The following is a 17,033-nucleotide window of genomic DNA, read 5'->3' as shown; positions in this document are numbered from 1 at the left end:
GTTTTGAAGTGGAGTTGTATGAGGTCCATAGTCAGTGTATTACCTACAGTAGATGACGGTCGGCACACCCCCAGTTTGGAAAACAGAGCGGCGTACCGGCACGGAACCAAAGCTATGTACTGCTATCGACAGGGCCAGCAGCAAAACGTTTTTTAGTCACCTAAAAGAAAGGCCCACCTATAAAAAAAAATCTATATGCGTTTAAGTGAACGCTATATTTAGAATATTTTCGCTTATTTATCTTGCCGTCAGACAGCCCCTTTCCGACGGGGAACTGAAGCCATTGTATTCATCTATGCTCTCGCCAAAGCCACCAGACTACATTGAAAAAAAACTGTAGTTTGACCTCGCAGAACACAGGAGTTGCTGGTCTACCGCTGCCTCGATCGTTTAGTTTGTTTGTGCTATTGGTGGTGAATCTGAACTAACCAAAGTCACACAATAACAATAACTAACTTACCAATCGAGGCAGCGGTAGACCAGTAACACACGTGTTCTGCGAGTCAAAATTACTGGGTTTTTTTTCCCACTGGAGTCTGGTTGCTTTGGCGAGAGCATAGATAAAGGCTTCAGTTCCCCGTCGAAAATATAGACTGTATAGCTGTCTGACGGCAAGGTAAAGCAGTGAAAATATTCTAAATGTAGTGTACACTAAATTATTGCTTACTTACTTAGTTATTGATTTTTTAGGTGGCTAAAATATGTTTTGCGGCAACTCCTGTCTGCTTCTCCAAACTGGGAGCATGCTGACCATAATATGCTGTAGGTAATACACTGACTACGGATAAGTACCTCATACAACCCATCTTCAAAACACCTGAATCATCCCTTTAAGGCATCGTGAGACACTGTCTTTCTGGTGTAGCATGTACAAAACCATGCTTAATCTGATATGATCATCCTTGTGATTATGGAATTTTCTTCAAATAAATTCTTAAAAAGGCATCGTCATTATATTTCATTGAATAATAAACCTATCAAAAGGATGATGACATTGTTTGCTACACTGAAACACAAAACAAACTTATTTTAAAAAGATCTCTGCTTCGCAAGCAACAAAATGAATGGACAAGATGGTATTGTTGATGTCGGATGGAAAAAATGATTTGCAGTGCGTTCAATATCTCACTTAACTTTAGCTGCGATGCTTTACACAGTATAAACATCTAAATTAATGTTTGAGTTATTAACCTGCGACAGTATTGTTATTTCAATTTAAATATTCAAAGTGGTGGGCTTCATTAATCTGTGTAGTTAATTGGGTGCTCACATTCAGCTGCTCGGATTCCTGGACGAAAAAGGCCTCTCCATTGTCACCGAGCTTCATGTGCAGCTCTACTGGCTCTCCATTCACTTCGATGTCAATCTGGTAGAAGATAAAAGCAATGTAAAAAATCAAAAAGCGGAGTCTGAAAACGGCGTTTGCCTGACATCTAATCAGCATGTACTGTATGTATCCATCTATATACATCTGATTATGATTTTCTAAATGATTTAAAAACAACTTGTTTTATGGTATACATCCAACAATACATGTCAGGCCTGGAGCTACATACAGCCCCATCTTTCTCCCAGAGCTTTACAATGCCTAATAACTGTATGAGTCCTCTGGGCTCCCATTCTGTGGATCCTGCCAATAGAGCAGAGCCATTCATGTTTGCCGGGCAGGAAAACCCCCAGTGGACCTGAGGCCATTCAGAAACTTGACACCACAAAAGCAAAAACCAGATCACGTCTGGCCGAGACTTCAGAGGAGGCAGAATTAGACTCACAAGTGCTCAGCTCAGTCTGACAACCTGAAACCAAATCATCAATATTAATTCTCAACCAACGGCCACCAGCATATTCGGTTTGTTTTTTTCTTTCTCTTGTGATCCGTGATGTTGTATATTTTCCTTTACTCATGGTGTGATTTCTCAGCAGCTTCAAGATTTAATTTCACCCCCTTAGGCTTGCTAAGAGCAATTTATGTATGGGGAGTGATGGCTGGGAATTTCAATGCCCAATTGATAATGAGCCAGAATAAATGAGGTTCCTCTTCAGCCCTTCACAGCCGGTGGCAGGCTGCATTCGCTTGGCTGAGTTGTGGATTTACCAACACCATGCTGGATTACTGGAATTACTGGAGGCAATGGCTACCTGCAGATGTTCAAATTAGTATTGGGTTGTTTCTCTCTGACAGCAATAGCCAATGTGACTTTTGAAGTTTGTATTTACTTCTGACCAGAAGGATGGAAATGGAAGAAAAGATGAACTATCCATGCATTAATTTTTATCATCCCAAATGTTTTTTAAGAATCAAACCGTACTTTTAAAAACATATCTGGTTGCCAACCAAAATGATGAGTGTATGGGCACAGAAACACCATCCACAGCCAACATTAATTAGTATTTGGCTGGCAACTACAGCTTCATTCCCACTCTGAATTTTAAAAATATATATGCATGTCAGAGAAAAGTATCCCATCATTTACTTGGTCCAGTAACTTCTGAAAATATATGTATATTTAGCAACTGATAAGTGATCTCAGAGATACATGCATAACTGTTGGTTACACAACGGCCCTTGTTGTTGAGGCCCTCATCTTCACGTTTCCTCCCCCTCCCACGCATTCAAGTTGTAGAGCTGTTGCCATAGGAACCACTCATTCATTCCTCCCCTCCAAGCCCATCAGCATTCTGGGTAGGTGGTGAAACAGCGTCAATCCACCACAAATCATCACCCACTCTGAACCAAAAGCAAGTAAATAAGCTTTCTTTGAGTCAGAGTGCACATCACTGTTCTAAGAATAGAAGTCAGGGACAAGTTCACCATTCATATTGAAGTGGTGGGAAAACACATTAAAATAATTATCATCGCTATCTAACTTTAGCCATTACTAATTACTAACTGAATACAAAGGGATATTCTGAATCTTTATATAAGATGATAAACTCAAGTAACCTCAACAAGAAAGGTTGTGTTGCTATAGCAGGTTAAAAATCATGATATTTAGCTCTACATTTACTTCCACCATCAAAACTAGTACCAAAACAGGCTTAACTAGCTCTCCCTACCCGTCAACTAGGCCAAAGGTGCTACAAAAAATGTCATTTCCTCAGGTGAGAACTGAGCGCTAAAAATAGCACCATTGTTCAACCTGAACCATGATTAATTGTATCTTATCTTTGGGCAAGAATGTATAGTAACGACTACTATCAAGGAGGGAGAAAAGCCCAGAACAACCCATCTACAGTAAACAAACATTTCCCCAAATGGTTCAAAGATGCTCCATTAATTCAGGCAGAAGCCCCTAGACATGAGAATGGGTAACCTGACTGGTAGGGGTCAAGCAAATAAGCGAAAATGTTGTGTGGTGGACCATTCGAGTGTACAGCCTTTAAATTAGGAGTAGAAAAACTGAAATTATCTGGCTTAATTTGGACACAACCTCATATAGAACTAGCCACAATTACTGTATGCACTAATGTTTACGTTGTCTTGAAGACTGATTATGCTGTATGAAAATTCAAAGTGTTCTTCTTCAAAGGGAAACAAAACATGTTGTAGTTGCCACACACTCTTATATATACTCGTTTTCTCAATTTCCTTTTGTAGATTCATAAGCTTGGAAGTGTCTTGATAAGGAGCTCAATCATATTAATGATTACATAACTTCAACATGTCAGTGAGAGAAAACAAAGAAATAAAAACTCCTTGAACTTACCACTTTCTCTTTTGAGCGCAGTACACCCAACTTGCCAAAGCGCACATGGAATGGCGAGCACTGGTAGGTGCCATCTCTCTGGCGGACAACCACAACATCAATGCAGCCCGACAACGTGGCCTGATTAATGCCCTTGTACAGTTCTTTGACGGTGACCAGCACCTGACCTGCCAGCTGGCCTACGTAGTTCATGGTGTCCGCCTAGAGGGGGGAAAAGAACAAAATATTAGCTGAGTTAAGGGAAAGACAGGATGAGGAAGTATTTTGGCCAGTACAAGTTGTGAAATCTAATTGTTTTCCACTTGACTTAGCACTCTCTCTCTCTCAGTCTATCCACTGCTGTCTCTCCTTTTAAGTATCTTTTTGTGGACTGTCGCTCGGTCTCATTTGTCTTTTGTTTTCATATCTCAGCTCCCTCTCTGCCTGTCTGCCTGCCTGCCCTGCGGTGTCTGTTATCTCCTGACCTGTATACAGACTGCCAGAGTGCCACTGTTAGCCTGTCACTGGCCGCTGTCCCACATGAGCAACATCAGAGAGGGGGGCCGCCGGCTGGGCTCAAACAATGACAAAAGACAACCTCACACAGAGTTCCCACTGCCCTGCTGCAATGGGAGCAGCTGACTTCTTGTTTATATTCATAACCCTCTGCTAAGTCTATCAAATACAATATTAATACTGTGGCTATAATTATATGGACTTGGATTAACCCCGCACAGGAAGCAGTTACTAAGACTGTAAATTCTTTTACAAGCAATCTGTAAGCTACTAAATCAGAGAGAAAATTACACAGGCCTAATAGGGATGCATCGATACTGATCCCGGATCGGATATCGGGCTGATACTGACTCAAATAGCTGGATCGGGTATCGGTGACAGTAGGTCCGATCTATTCAATTTAGATCTGTGTTTATATACTATATACATTATATAATGTAATTTTAATTTCTGTTTAAGTTTCGACCAATTTTTTTGCTGCATTAAAAATCCTGAATTGTAATTCCTGTTAATTTTTTTTTTTTATTTATTTTTTTTACCAAATTAGTGGTGTAGGATTTATTATATTAATAATAGATAAATATTCTGTTAATTTTGAAGATTTTTTACCAAGTTTCTGGTATATGATTTATTACTTTAATAATAAATAAAAATGTTATTTGTATAAATAAAATACAAATTTGTATTTGTTTGTTGCATTTTGTTTTACAAAGTCAAGAAAACAATGTTTAAGTCAAGCCTGACGTTGCCTTACACATAAAACAATGATTCCGGTCCCTTCTACATAGTGAGGCATACAGCTTATTAATTAAACACTTGTATCGGATTGGTACTCGGTATCAGCCGATACCCAAAGCCCAGGTATCTGTATTGTTATCGGGACTTCAAAAGTTGCATCGGTGTATCTCTAAGGCCTAATCATGCAAACTTTCCAGCCTTCCTGTGGCCTCATTACTGAACTAGATTATTTGCAGTCATATGTGCATTGTGACACACTTAGTGAATATGACTATTAAGTTAGCAAACATTATTTTGTTTTGCTCGGGTCAGGGTCTAGTTTAGTGGGGCTTGTAAACATGCTGACTTCATTGGGTTTATGCAACTTGAAATGCTCCAATCTCACACTGACCTTTTGTTCAGAGTCTAGCCGTGGGGAGTGTTGTAGGGTAGAGAATAGAGGCATTTGTGCAACGGTGGCATCATGGAATATGGGCAACTGGCATGATATGCTTTACCAGAGAGTAAGCTAATGAATAGATAGCAATAAAACATTAACTTATGCAGGCCACTCAGAATAATTCCCACACTTCTAACCACACAAAGGCAGAGAACTATCATGAAATCAGACAGCCATCACTGTTAGTCACTTCAAAGGGTTGTAGAGGAGTTTAGATGATTTGATACGAGGCTTCCTGTCAACAACAGGAAGCTCTCAATTCTCTCAAAGAACTTCACTCCACATTTGTAGACAAGGAAGAGGGAAAAATACAAGTTATGCCTGAGTTGAGGCCCTTTGTTGACATTCACTCCAATGACACTCTTCTGGAAGATAACATGAAACTACAGTCTGAAGGAAAGTAACCAGTCACAATGAAAAAAGATACCAAAACATTAGAAAAATCCATTATTCTAAAGTTACTTTTACTACGACTGCTTGTATGGCAAAGATCAAAAATCACTGAAACGAAGGCAGTGTGATTACTACCATCTTCAGTTTTATATTTAGTAGTCAAATGTCATAGTAGTCAACAGGGTTATTAAAATAAACTAAAACTGAAACTAAAATGAAGATAAGCGGTGAAAAATATGTATCTGGTCTGGAGCATAAACACCTCAGCTGCAAAATAATTTCACTTTCAGGGGTCAAATGTCCACATGTACCATGTTGTTGGCCAACTCTATGCATGTTTTCTTCATAATCTGGATTTTCTGTATCTCTAAAAACCATAAACGGTCTCGTTGCTATCAAGCAAATAACACCTGGTACAAGTGTGGAGAATTAAACTTTCACTTTTATTTTGACACCACAGAAAGTCACATTGAAGGGTGCACCAAGTGCAAAGCTCCTGTCCTCTGGACTGACACAGTGTTAACACCAAGTGCAGAGATACATAAAGAAGTTTGTCATAACAACAAGGCTCCATTTATCTATAAAAGGTTATTATACCAGGGAATATCCCACATCAAAAGCAAAAATGACCCTTACACAGGTCTGGAGAGTCGCCAGTATCCAGTTATCTACAACACAGTCACATGTGACAACACACTTTACCTGCTGCCTGCTACCCATTGTCTTTTCCTTCTATGCTATAAATCATGCAGGCTTGGTATTTTGGATAAGAATTTACTAGCAGATTAGACAGGTGCTGCAGGCTTCACAACCCAGCCAGAATATTTTAGACCATCTCAAACACAAACACTACATCAGTGTCGAGGGCTGTCCTCGACCAAAGAAATTCTAAGTCGGCTAACACTCATGATTGGCGACTTATTGATTAGTTGATCAAATCAACAGATCTGTAAAAGAATCACAACAAAAGAACCAACCGTAAATTTCTTGGAAACAAGTCATTGAGCCTTAAAACAAGTAGGGATGCACCGATAACGATACTGGATCGGATATCAGGCCAATACTGACTCATCTCATCGGGTATCTATGTTTGTATACTACATACATTGTATACTGGAATTTTAATTCCCGTTTAAGTTTTGACCAATTTGTTGCTGCATTTAAATAGCTTTCACTTGAATTGTAATTCCTGTTTTTTACCAAGTTGCTAGAGCATGATTTATTATTTTAATAATAAATAACAATTCAGTAATGTGTTTATTTGTCACATTTAGTTTTACAAAGTTAGGAAAGCAATATATGTCAAGTCTGATGTTGCCTTAAACATAAAAAGACTGATCCTAGTCACTTCCACACAGTGAGGCATACAGCTAATTAATTAATCACTGGTATCAGATCGGTATTCGGGACTGGCCAATACCCAAAGTCCAGGTATTGCTATTGGGACTGAAAATGTCAGATCTGTGCATCCCTAAAAAAAAAGCATATGAAACAAATAATCGACTAAAGAAAGTCGACTAAGACCAAAACGACCGATTAGTCGAGTTATCGACTAAGAGGGGGCAGCCCTACTTTTCCACCGGGTATTAAAAAGTAAATTATATAAAGTGTCCCACTATCTTCTTTCACAGTCCCTAAAAACAGTCTTAATCGTAGCCCTAAAACTGACACCATATACCTGATTCACTGTGGTCAAGTATCAAACCACTAGGCTTGGCCACAATAATAAACCAATAAATCCAAGCAACCTGCCAAACCAAACAATACAGTACAGGATGACTAACAGTGTAGTTGGCCCTCCAGCATCAGGCCAAGGCTGTGACCGACTGTCAGCACTGACTCACCAGGGACCAGGACAACCTCAGAGACGAGGACTCATCCTGTTCACTGTTGTCTGTGTTGTTGTCTGTGTTGTCGTCTGTATTGCTTCCCAGGAGCTCCCTGTCCCCCCAGGATCTCTGTCTCTTCATTACAGTTAGGTGAGTACCAGCTCTTACTTTCCCCACCTCAGGATACTCCACTGGGACCAATGTTTTCCTCTGTCAGATTATGACGATAGTGCCTCCCTGCCATCCTGAATCCAATCTCAAATGTGGCCCACCTCACGTTGGAATAACCCTCCCAAGGGTAAATACCAGTACACTTCTATCTGATAAGGTTGCACAACGCTGTCATAAACTTTGTCATCCTTCATCTGGGCTATTCTTCGCAGGGTATGCTCAATCCAGTCAGCTGACAGGACACAAAGGGTTCAGCCAATGGGATGGCCTCTTTAAGGTGGCGGTGTATGGCTGATGATAAGGGACAGCTAATTCCTGTGAACAGCTATGCAATGTTTTTCCCTGATAAGAGTACAAGCTCAGGAAAAAAAAAACACTCCGCAGCGTGACGTTCTTGCACAGTCTGTCACATGTACAGTACGATAATTGCTGCGTGTGCTTGTTTTTGTGCACGACTAATCAAGTGACATAGATTGGCTGCAAGAGTACATTGGACTTCAACATGTTGATCTTTTGCTGCTCATTACCCTTGAACTTTTGACATCCCAAACATGTGATTGCAAAAGTAAACAGGTGAAAGTTCCATAAATAACAAAGGGGTAATCTCTGCGGGGATTAGTCTGTATTAAAATATCAATACAGTTGGCTAAAATTAGCCCAAGTGCTAATTTAATCGTATCGACATCCAGTACGGATGGAATGGGTACACTCATTAGACTGTAGTCCAAGCAAGGCGTACTTTTGTCTGATCCAACTTCCAGCATCCACCTGCCTGGTTTAGCTCCTAAGTGAATGCCTAAGATAAACATAATGCATGAGGCTCTTCCAAAAAGGCCTCATCCCGACAGTCCCATCTGCTAAGCCTTTTGTAAACACTATCAAACAAAACACACAAGCCTACTGGGTGCAAGGCTGTTGGTTCATCCTCCCTCTGTGCTAGGATCTGCTCTGTGTTAGAATATTTGACAAGAATCATGCATAAAAAGATGAATATTTTCCTTTTAGAGATGAAATGTGCTGAGTCACAAATAACCTAGCAGTAACTGAACACACAACACCATTGCCTTTAATAAAATTAAGGCTGTCAAAGTTAACGCGGTCATACTATCTCGTTGCGAAGGAGGTTAAATAACGCTCCAAACTTGTGCTAAATTTTGGTGAGGAAAAACTGTCATGGCCATTTCCAAAGGGGTCCCTTGACCTCTGACCTCAATATATGTGAATGAAAATGGGTTCGGGTCTCCCCTTTACAGACATGACCACTTTATGATAAATCTCATGCAGTTTTGGGCAAGTCATAGTCAAGTCAGCACACTGACACACTGACAGCTGTTGTTGATTTCCAATAATATATACATACATTATTTGCATAAAGCAAGCATATTTGCTCACTCGCATGTTGATAATTAAAGTATTAAATACAGATCTCCCTTTAAGGTAGATTTTGAACAGATAAAAAAAAAATGCAATTAATTTGCGATAAACTTTGATTAAATATTTTAATTGATTGACAGCCATAAATAAATACATACTGTAGCCTACTTGTACCACTAAGAATTACAAGAGAAGGCATCTGAGTATCATGGTCCCAGTTACTTTCACTCCATAATAAAAGTCTTCAACTGGAATGATCCAGCGCACATTTGTTTTTGGAGTGACAAAAGAATCAGTTGTGCGACTAGGCAGGCCAACCAGACAACATACAGTTCATGTTACACTCTCTCAAGTATTAGGTTACACCAAACAGCACCAAAATGAGCCTACTTATTATGTGTGTAACATAAACCATGACAACGACAAAGACAACCCCAGACAGACAGTGTTGGCTTTCATTTTTACATATTGCACTGAAAAGTGTTTGTTTTTTCTTTTAGGTGAAGGTACAACAAATCCATTATTTACTCAAAAGTTACAAAAACATTAGAAAAATCTATTATTCTAAAGTTTATTTTACTACGACTGCTAATATGGTGGAAAGAAGTTCTAAACTAAATAGAAATGTTATTGAAAAGTAAGACTTTATATATTTCGCCATGTTGTTCCTTCAAATGCCCTGATATTATTTTATTCTGAATGAAACTAAAAACTCAAACTGAAATCTAACAATCTGGTCTGAAGACCATTTTAAATACGTGGAAAAGGTTTTGATCAGCCAAAAGACACAACAAACAATACATACATGAACAAACTATATAAAATGCTGTAAAACCACATCTTCATGATTACTACTGATGTCATTGTTTATATAGAAATAAGAATCATTACTGATGACTACCATCTTCATTTATATTTAGTAGTCAAATGTCGTAGTAGTCAACAGGGTTATTATAGTAAACGAAAACGAAAACGAAAATAAGCCGTGAAAAAATATTTTTAGTAAACTAAATAATAACTATATCCTTTAAGAAAAACTGAAACTAAACTCAAACTTTATTGTCTGGGTAAAAAGTAATAAAAATAAAATAAAATTGAACATAATTTAATTTCAGTTTTAGTCTTTTTAGCTATAACATAACCAAAAAATAAAAAGACACTGCATGAATTTCTATCAACTCTTGTGATTGAACAACTAGTCAAATGTTGACCTTGTTTTATATGTATGTCTATTTCTGTGTAAGTAAATTAAAAGCAACAGAGTCAAATTCCTTGTAGGTGTACGCATACTTTGCCAATAAAGCTGATTCTCATAATCTGGCATACACATTCAAGTAGGTGAAAATTTAAAACGGATTTGTGTTTTTAGTCTACAACAAACAGATAAAGTCATAAGACAAACAGTGGTGGCTTTCATTTTTACACATTGCACTTTAAAGTGTTTGTGTTTTCTTTTAGGTGAAGGTACAACAAATTCATTATATACTCAATCTCCTTAAAGGGACTGTTTGTAACTTCTTACACGTATAAATCAATCCGGGTCGGTGTCCCATGTGCGCTCGCGTGTGGCTACGCTGTTCAGACAAGACTCCAACACAAACTACATGGAAGCACCAAAACCGCAAAGTTAGAACTAGTGAAACCTGTCTTGCAACACCGTGTTGGCCGCGGTCGGAGGACGCGGGGGAGACCGTAGCTTTGGTCTCCCAGGCCAGAGTTTCTGCTGTACTCTGCTCCTCTGCCTGCCTGCTTGCCTTCACTCACACACCGCGCTCATTGTCGCTCTTTCGCGCCACTCTCACGTGCATGCGCGCACACTACACACTGCAGAAGACTTCGTAGCTCTGAGAATATCTAGTAAATGTACAGTGGACGTTTGTGCAGAAATAAATGCTGCAGCTCCTCCAGACCAACAGAGGTTTCCCGTGTCTTGTGAAGTGACGGGGCTCCGCAGCGAGAAACGTTATCGTCTCCGACCAAAACTCCGGTGTCTCCCCTGTTCCCTCCGGCCGAGGTCGGGAGGCTCAAGCAGGAAAAGCCAACACTAGGATCAGCAGTGATTCATGGAGAGACCTTCGTCTGGTCAGCTAACATTACTGCCAAGCAGGTGAAATATAGAGTGATATTGTGGTTTTAGCTGACGTGTGTCGCCTCAATGTTTTGAGCGATGCTTGTTCATGTCTATGTAGAGCGAACACAAGCGCAAGCCCGTGCAACAGGACGCTGACTTTCGTTGACTTAACGGCCACAGGTGTCGCTGTTAACAAGCAATTTCTGATTCTTACAAACAGTCCCTTTAAGCTGCAGTAAGTGTAGACAAGGGAGGTCGGGACCAATGATTTTCATGTTTGGTAAATTGCATGTGTAAACAACAAGACAGTTAGCTTTATCTAAGGTTAGGTACACCCACACCACTTTATGGATGTATAACAACAGCCCTGCAATAAATCCTTCATAAAGATAATGTTCAATCTTTGTTGAAACTACCTCTCTGTCTCTCTCTTTTCTCTCTCTCTCTCTCTCTCTGAGTGTAAATGAGTTAAAATGAACTGCTCACCATGAGGTGTCATGATTAGCTGATTCAAAGTATTTGGGTTTTGAAGGTGTTAACAGACAATAGGGTAGTGATAGTGTGGGACTAACTCACATCACACATTTACATAAAATGCCTGGAAAAAATAAGGTTTCTGTGTTTTCAAATAGCATTACCACCCAAGGAAAAACACAAATGTCATATTAAATCACTATTTCCTCATTCACAACATCTCTTACTAAAAGGCAGGAAAAGGGTATTCAACATAGGCTCTATATACACCTACACAAATATACTATGAGCTGTGCTTATCTTTGACCTGTTCAAATCTAGGCAGGCAGGCAGGTGGTTTGTTTGGTTGGTGAGGTGGCAGCACTGCTTACAAGCCAACAACACTTAAAGGTCCCGTATCGAGCTCATTTTCAGGTTCATACTTGTATTTCGTGTTTCTACTACAACATGTTTACATGCTGTAATGTTAAAAAAAAACGTTATTTTCCTCATACTGTCAGCCTGAATATGCCTGTATTTACCTTCTGTCTGAAACGCTCCGTTTTAGTGCATTTCAACGGAATTGCAACGGAATTTCGTTGCTAGGCAACAGCTTGGGTCCATGTTTACTACCCGTCAGCTGATGTTATTCACATACACTACAACAGGAAATAAACTGGGACACATATAGAATGTTTATGTTTAAAACTGTGTAATGGTCTAAATATTGTACATTTGTGACATCACAAATGGACAGAAATCCTAACGGCTTGTTTCAAACGCACAATTTCTGAATATGGACTGTGTGTATTTCTCCGTATATTGAGCGTTTTGATAGTTTAACAGTATTTATACAGCACTTAGACCTGCTTCATTATATATAAGAGACATGAAAATCTCACTTTTTACAATATGGGACCTTTAATGTACGTTAACTACATTAACGTGAATTAACATGACTTACAAGCTATAGCTGCATGTCGCACATTTTTTTTGCGGCTAAAAAAATGCTAATTTTGGGAGATTAAAGCTGCCATATTGCTTGAATGAAATGTCACCAGTAACGTACACAAAGACCTCTAACGTTACATGAAGGGAAAATGCGGAATAAATGAACAGAAAACCCAAATTAGGTTTACTGTGTACTGCAATGCTTTTGTCATTAGTGTGGATTCAAAGGCAGGAATAGTAGGCAGGATAAATAAATGAATGGAGACGAGGCTCATCCAAGGCCTATAGAGAGAGGCTGGGTCACGGGTCTTGGGTTAGGGGTATAACGCGTGCGCAGTGTAACTGAAACTGCGGTCGTGTGTTGCCATTGGCTCAGTTTCGGCGGGGGCAGACCAGATTCTACTGCGCATGCGCAAAAATCCCTACAGCTGTGACGCGTGTCCTAACCTCCTTCAATAGGCCTTGCCCGCAGCTAGCTTTGAATGCTAACGTTACCGTTAATAGCAAAACGGTGACACGGTAACAGCCACGGTTAACGCCACGGTTTTAACGAAACGTGGTCACATTAATTCTTTACGTGATGAATTAATTTCTAAATGTCTCCGGGGTTGAATTAATCCAACGCAGTTTAAAATATGTGAGCTAGTTTAACAGGCTGTAGCTAACGTTAGCTAGTCAGGAATAGACACTATAATAACAGGCAGCGGTTGAAATCATCCTCTCCGTAACTATTTACCTTTACCGGTGACTCCAGCGGGATGCTGCCGATAGAAGGACGGTGACCGTGTCCTCCTCACTGAGTCCCCATGTTTGTACGTGTGTAAACTCCTCTGAAGCCTCCTGACTGTGTCCACCGTGGCTGGACCACCGTGTGGCTGGCTGGCTGGCTGACTGGTTTGTAACCAGCAGCAGCGAGCTGGTGAGTTGATGGGACAGGGAGCCGCACAGTGGCGGAGCACTCACACAGCTGCTGCTGCTGAGACTCTTTTATTATCCAGGGTGACATTATTATTACACTATGTTTATTTGTTTATTTGTTTTGCACAATTTAAGCCTGTACAACATAACAAAAAAAATAAATGAATAATATACAGTGCAGGAAGAGGCAAAAACCCCACTGGGCTTATCTGAAGCCTCCACCTAGAGACAAGATTAATATAAAGAAATAATATGACTACATAATAGTGATAACAAACAATTAGAACAAAATATATATAATATTAACAATACAGTAAATATATTAAAAAAAAGACAAGTGTATCCAGGGTGAAATTATTATTACACAATGTTTATTTGTTTATTTGTTTTGCACAATTTTTTTTTTTTATACTTTATTTTTTCCCTTTTTTCAAGGCTGTTTTCATACATGCAATCCACTGTTCGTAATTACAACAGTCTATAAATCAACTTTTAAGTAGATGAGCTTACAGACAAACCCATCAAGTACACTAGAGAAAACAACTTCAGCATTCAAAACCGAAACAAAACCAAGAAAAGAAATAACAATAGTAATAATGAAAGCAAAAGCAATTCCTAAATTAAAAATAGTCAGTGAAAAATAGTCATGATCCATATTTCTACTCACTGACTCAGTGTTTACTAAGGGGGGAAGAAAATATAAAAAATATGGAGTATTGCAACATTGTGTTTTGTGATACTGTATTGATTCTCAAAAACCCTGTATTGATTTCTAATTAATAGTTTACAAGCAAAGATTTTATTTGCAAAGAGAAATGCAAATGCAGATCCTACTATTCTGATTGCATAAAAAAGTTAAAAAAAACATTTTTACTCAGATTTTATTCATATGGCGATGTGTTTTTTATACTATGACCGTTTTCCTAAAATTCGATTTAAAAAAAATCTATATATTGCCTTGCTTACAATACCGCAATGTATCGCAATATATTGAATTGTAACCCCTGTATCATGATACGTATCGCCAGATTATTGCTAATACACAGTCCTAGTGTTTACAAGTCTAAAGCTTTCTACATAGATTTCAGAAGTGGCAGACAAAAAAATTGTGTGGCTAGTAGAAATGTTCAGTGACCTGCCACAGTGGCACGAGGAAAAAACTTAATTTCAGACCCTGCTTGGGACTCTTGGCTCCTTCTTTAACGACCCATTGTGGGCCCAGCACCTTGGGTATACCCATGATGAATGGCACCAGCAATGAAAGCAGGCAGAAATCAGATGCCACCATTAGAGCAGCTGTTTTCTAATAGACCATCATTTAGCCCCTAAACCCTGGAGCTTGTTGCAAAATCAAATTATTTAACTCTAATGAGGGCATTTTTCTCCATGAATGAACTGTTTCTATGGGAGATTATGTAAAGACAAAAGTGAAACCTCTCTAAAAGCATGTGCACTTTTATTACAAGGAGTGCCTTGAAGAGAAAACAAACTTATGATAATTAGACACACAGCCCCACACTAAATGCTGCAGGGCAGCTTATCTGTATGGTTTCCTCATTTTGTACTTGAAATACAATATTCCCCCAACTTTCAACACATTTCTGTGACGCTCGTAAGACAAGTTCTGTTGAAAGACCTCCAAAGTATGCAAGTTATGCCTGTACGACTTGTTGGCTGCTTGAATGAACCAGTTTCAACTGTCATGTGTGTTGTCACTACTCTGCATATCAGGGTTTACCTGCTCCACCTCTACGACAAACTTCTTTAATGATTGGCACTTTCAAACAGTAGGCTCTTAACATGCATGCACACGGTACAATTTAAACATAATAGCTGGTTATAAATAGACATTAAAAGCTCTAATCAGTGGGGGATGTGACATATCCACTCATACAATTTTCGAATGTCTGACAATACAAAGCAAACAGCTGGTAGGAAGTTCATGACATCAGTTTTTTCCTTTATTTTTTTACAGTGCATGACTTGGTTTCAGAGGTCAAAGGTTTTCCAAATGTAATACTGTAATAGTTTAAGAAAACTGCGTTTTGCTTTTGCTGGCCTGATAAAACAAAGATTAATGACAGGTCAACTTCCCATAATTTATTACATTTACTGTTGATAGTTGTCAGGAGTGACACAAGACATGTCAAGAAACTACAAGCACACAATTATCCTCTCTGTCTCACATTCATTGTTTGCTTCCTCGACAAGCAATGCCCAAAGTTCTTTAGCCCTGCACATGAAAGACGCAGGAGGAAGCAGCTGTATTAATCATTTATTTAAACTGCTCAGTGCATCGGCATGTGCCGGGGTAAAATGCTTTGGAGATGGCTGTGTCGTTCATCTTTTCTGCCTTATTTCATTACACTGCATCATCCTTTTAGCCTTTCTTCTACTTGACCGCCTCTTCCTCTGGGTTGTAGACGCTGACGGTGAACTCGCCGGCCTCTGTGCCGTACTTGTTCTTGACCAGGAGGGCGTATTTGCCAGAGTCAGTCGTGGTGACGGAGGAGATGATGATGCTGGCGAACTTGCCATTCTCGAACTTGAGGGTGTAGCGCTCGTCAGACACCAGCACCCTGTCGTTCTTCGTCCAGCTCACCTCAGGTACGGGCTCGCCCCAGACATTGCCGGTCAGGTTCAAGGACTAAAGAGAATAAGAGGATGGCAGAGGGTTTGATGTTCAGAGTTCAGAGGAAAGAGACGCTCCAATGAATGAGATAATGAGAAAGAAAGAGGAAGGTGAGTTGAGCAGAGTTTAGTTTATTTACCTTGCCCTCTTGGATCGCAACCACATCTGGCAAGCCTCCAACAACACGAGCGCGATCTGAACAAGAAATACAAGAATGAGCCAATAACTTAATGTCAACCTGTGTAGCATTTGCCTGTTGACAACATAATATTAATCGACACTGACTGTCAAACTGGTAAGTGAACCATCCTTCATAAAACACATTAGAATATTTTCTAAAAGCATTTTCCATGAATGAGATCTTGATATTAGGATGCCCGATACACTCATGTATCTTAAAAGAGGACCTATTATGCTTTTGTGCTTTTTCCCTTTCCTTTAGTGTCTTATATAGTTGTTTGTGCATGTAAAAGGTCTGCAAAGTTACAAAACCCAAAGTCTACTCCGAAGGGAGTTACTCTCCCCCACAGAAACACTGCTTCTGCCTTTTCTTCCGTAACGTGGTGATGTCACCAAGTAACACATTTGCATAATACCTGTCTAGTAGCTAGTTTGGCACACCCTCAAACCAAGCTAGTTATGGTACGTTCACACCAAGTGCGAGGCAAACTTTTCGCGCGGTGCAATTATATACAAAGTCAATGTAAAGAGGGGAAAAGACGCAAATTCGCACCGGGCGACATTAATGACGCGACGCGAGCATGCAAAATTCATGGGAGTTGAAATATTTTAACTCAAGCTAAAAATCCGCATGGCGCTCTGTCGCGAAAGCCCGTCAGCATTGAGATTCTCCTCCTGTCAT

At 39.6% G+C, this 17,033-nt stretch overlaps 2 protein-coding genes across 6 annotated transcripts in view; both read right to left on the bottom strand.

Annotated features, from left to right (window-relative positions):
- Positions 1-13,535, bottom strand: part of lpin2 (lipin 2) — a 31,172-nt gene extending 17,637 nt beyond the window's left edge. The window contains exons 1-3 of one of the 3 annotated variants that reach the window (XM_074651671.1): positions 13,358-13,535; positions 3,708-3,908; positions 1,271-1,366 (exon numbers count right to left, since the gene is read on the bottom strand). In XM_074651671.1, the coding sequence (XP_074507772.1) occupies positions 1,271-1,366; positions 3,708-3,899 (288 nt within the window). In that variant the 5' untranslated portion in view covers positions 3,900-3,908; positions 13,358-13,535. Of the gene's footprint in view, positions 1-1,270; positions 1,367-3,707; positions 3,909-7,616; positions 8,030-13,357 lie in introns of those variants that run through there. The other 2 variants (XM_074651670.1, XM_074651672.1) reach the window with 2 other exon arrangements.
- Positions 13,536-14,980: 1,445 nt separating this feature from the next.
- Positions 14,981-17,033, bottom strand: part of myom1a (myomesin 1a (skelemin)) — a 33,811-nt gene continuing 31,758 nt past the window's right edge. For all 3 annotated transcript variants that reach the window (XM_074651667.1, XM_074651666.1, XM_074651668.1), the window contains 2 exons: positions 16,311-16,366; positions 14,981-16,186 (listed from right to left, as the gene is read on the bottom strand). In XM_074651667.1, coding sequence (XP_074507768.1) covers positions 15,932-16,186; positions 16,311-16,366 — 311 coding nt within the window. In that variant the 3' untranslated portion in view covers positions 14,981-15,931. The remainder of the gene's footprint in view (positions 16,187-16,310; positions 16,367-17,033) is intronic.

This window comes from Sebastes fasciatus, chromosome 11 (genome assembly GCF_043250625.1).
Source record: "Sebastes fasciatus isolate fSebFas1 chromosome 11, fSebFas1.pri, whole genome shotgun sequence".
NCBI classification, from domain to species: domain Eukaryota; kingdom Metazoa; phylum Chordata; class Actinopteri; order Perciformes; family Sebastidae; genus Sebastes; species Sebastes fasciatus.
This window is presented reverse-complemented; position numbering and strand designations above follow the sequence as displayed.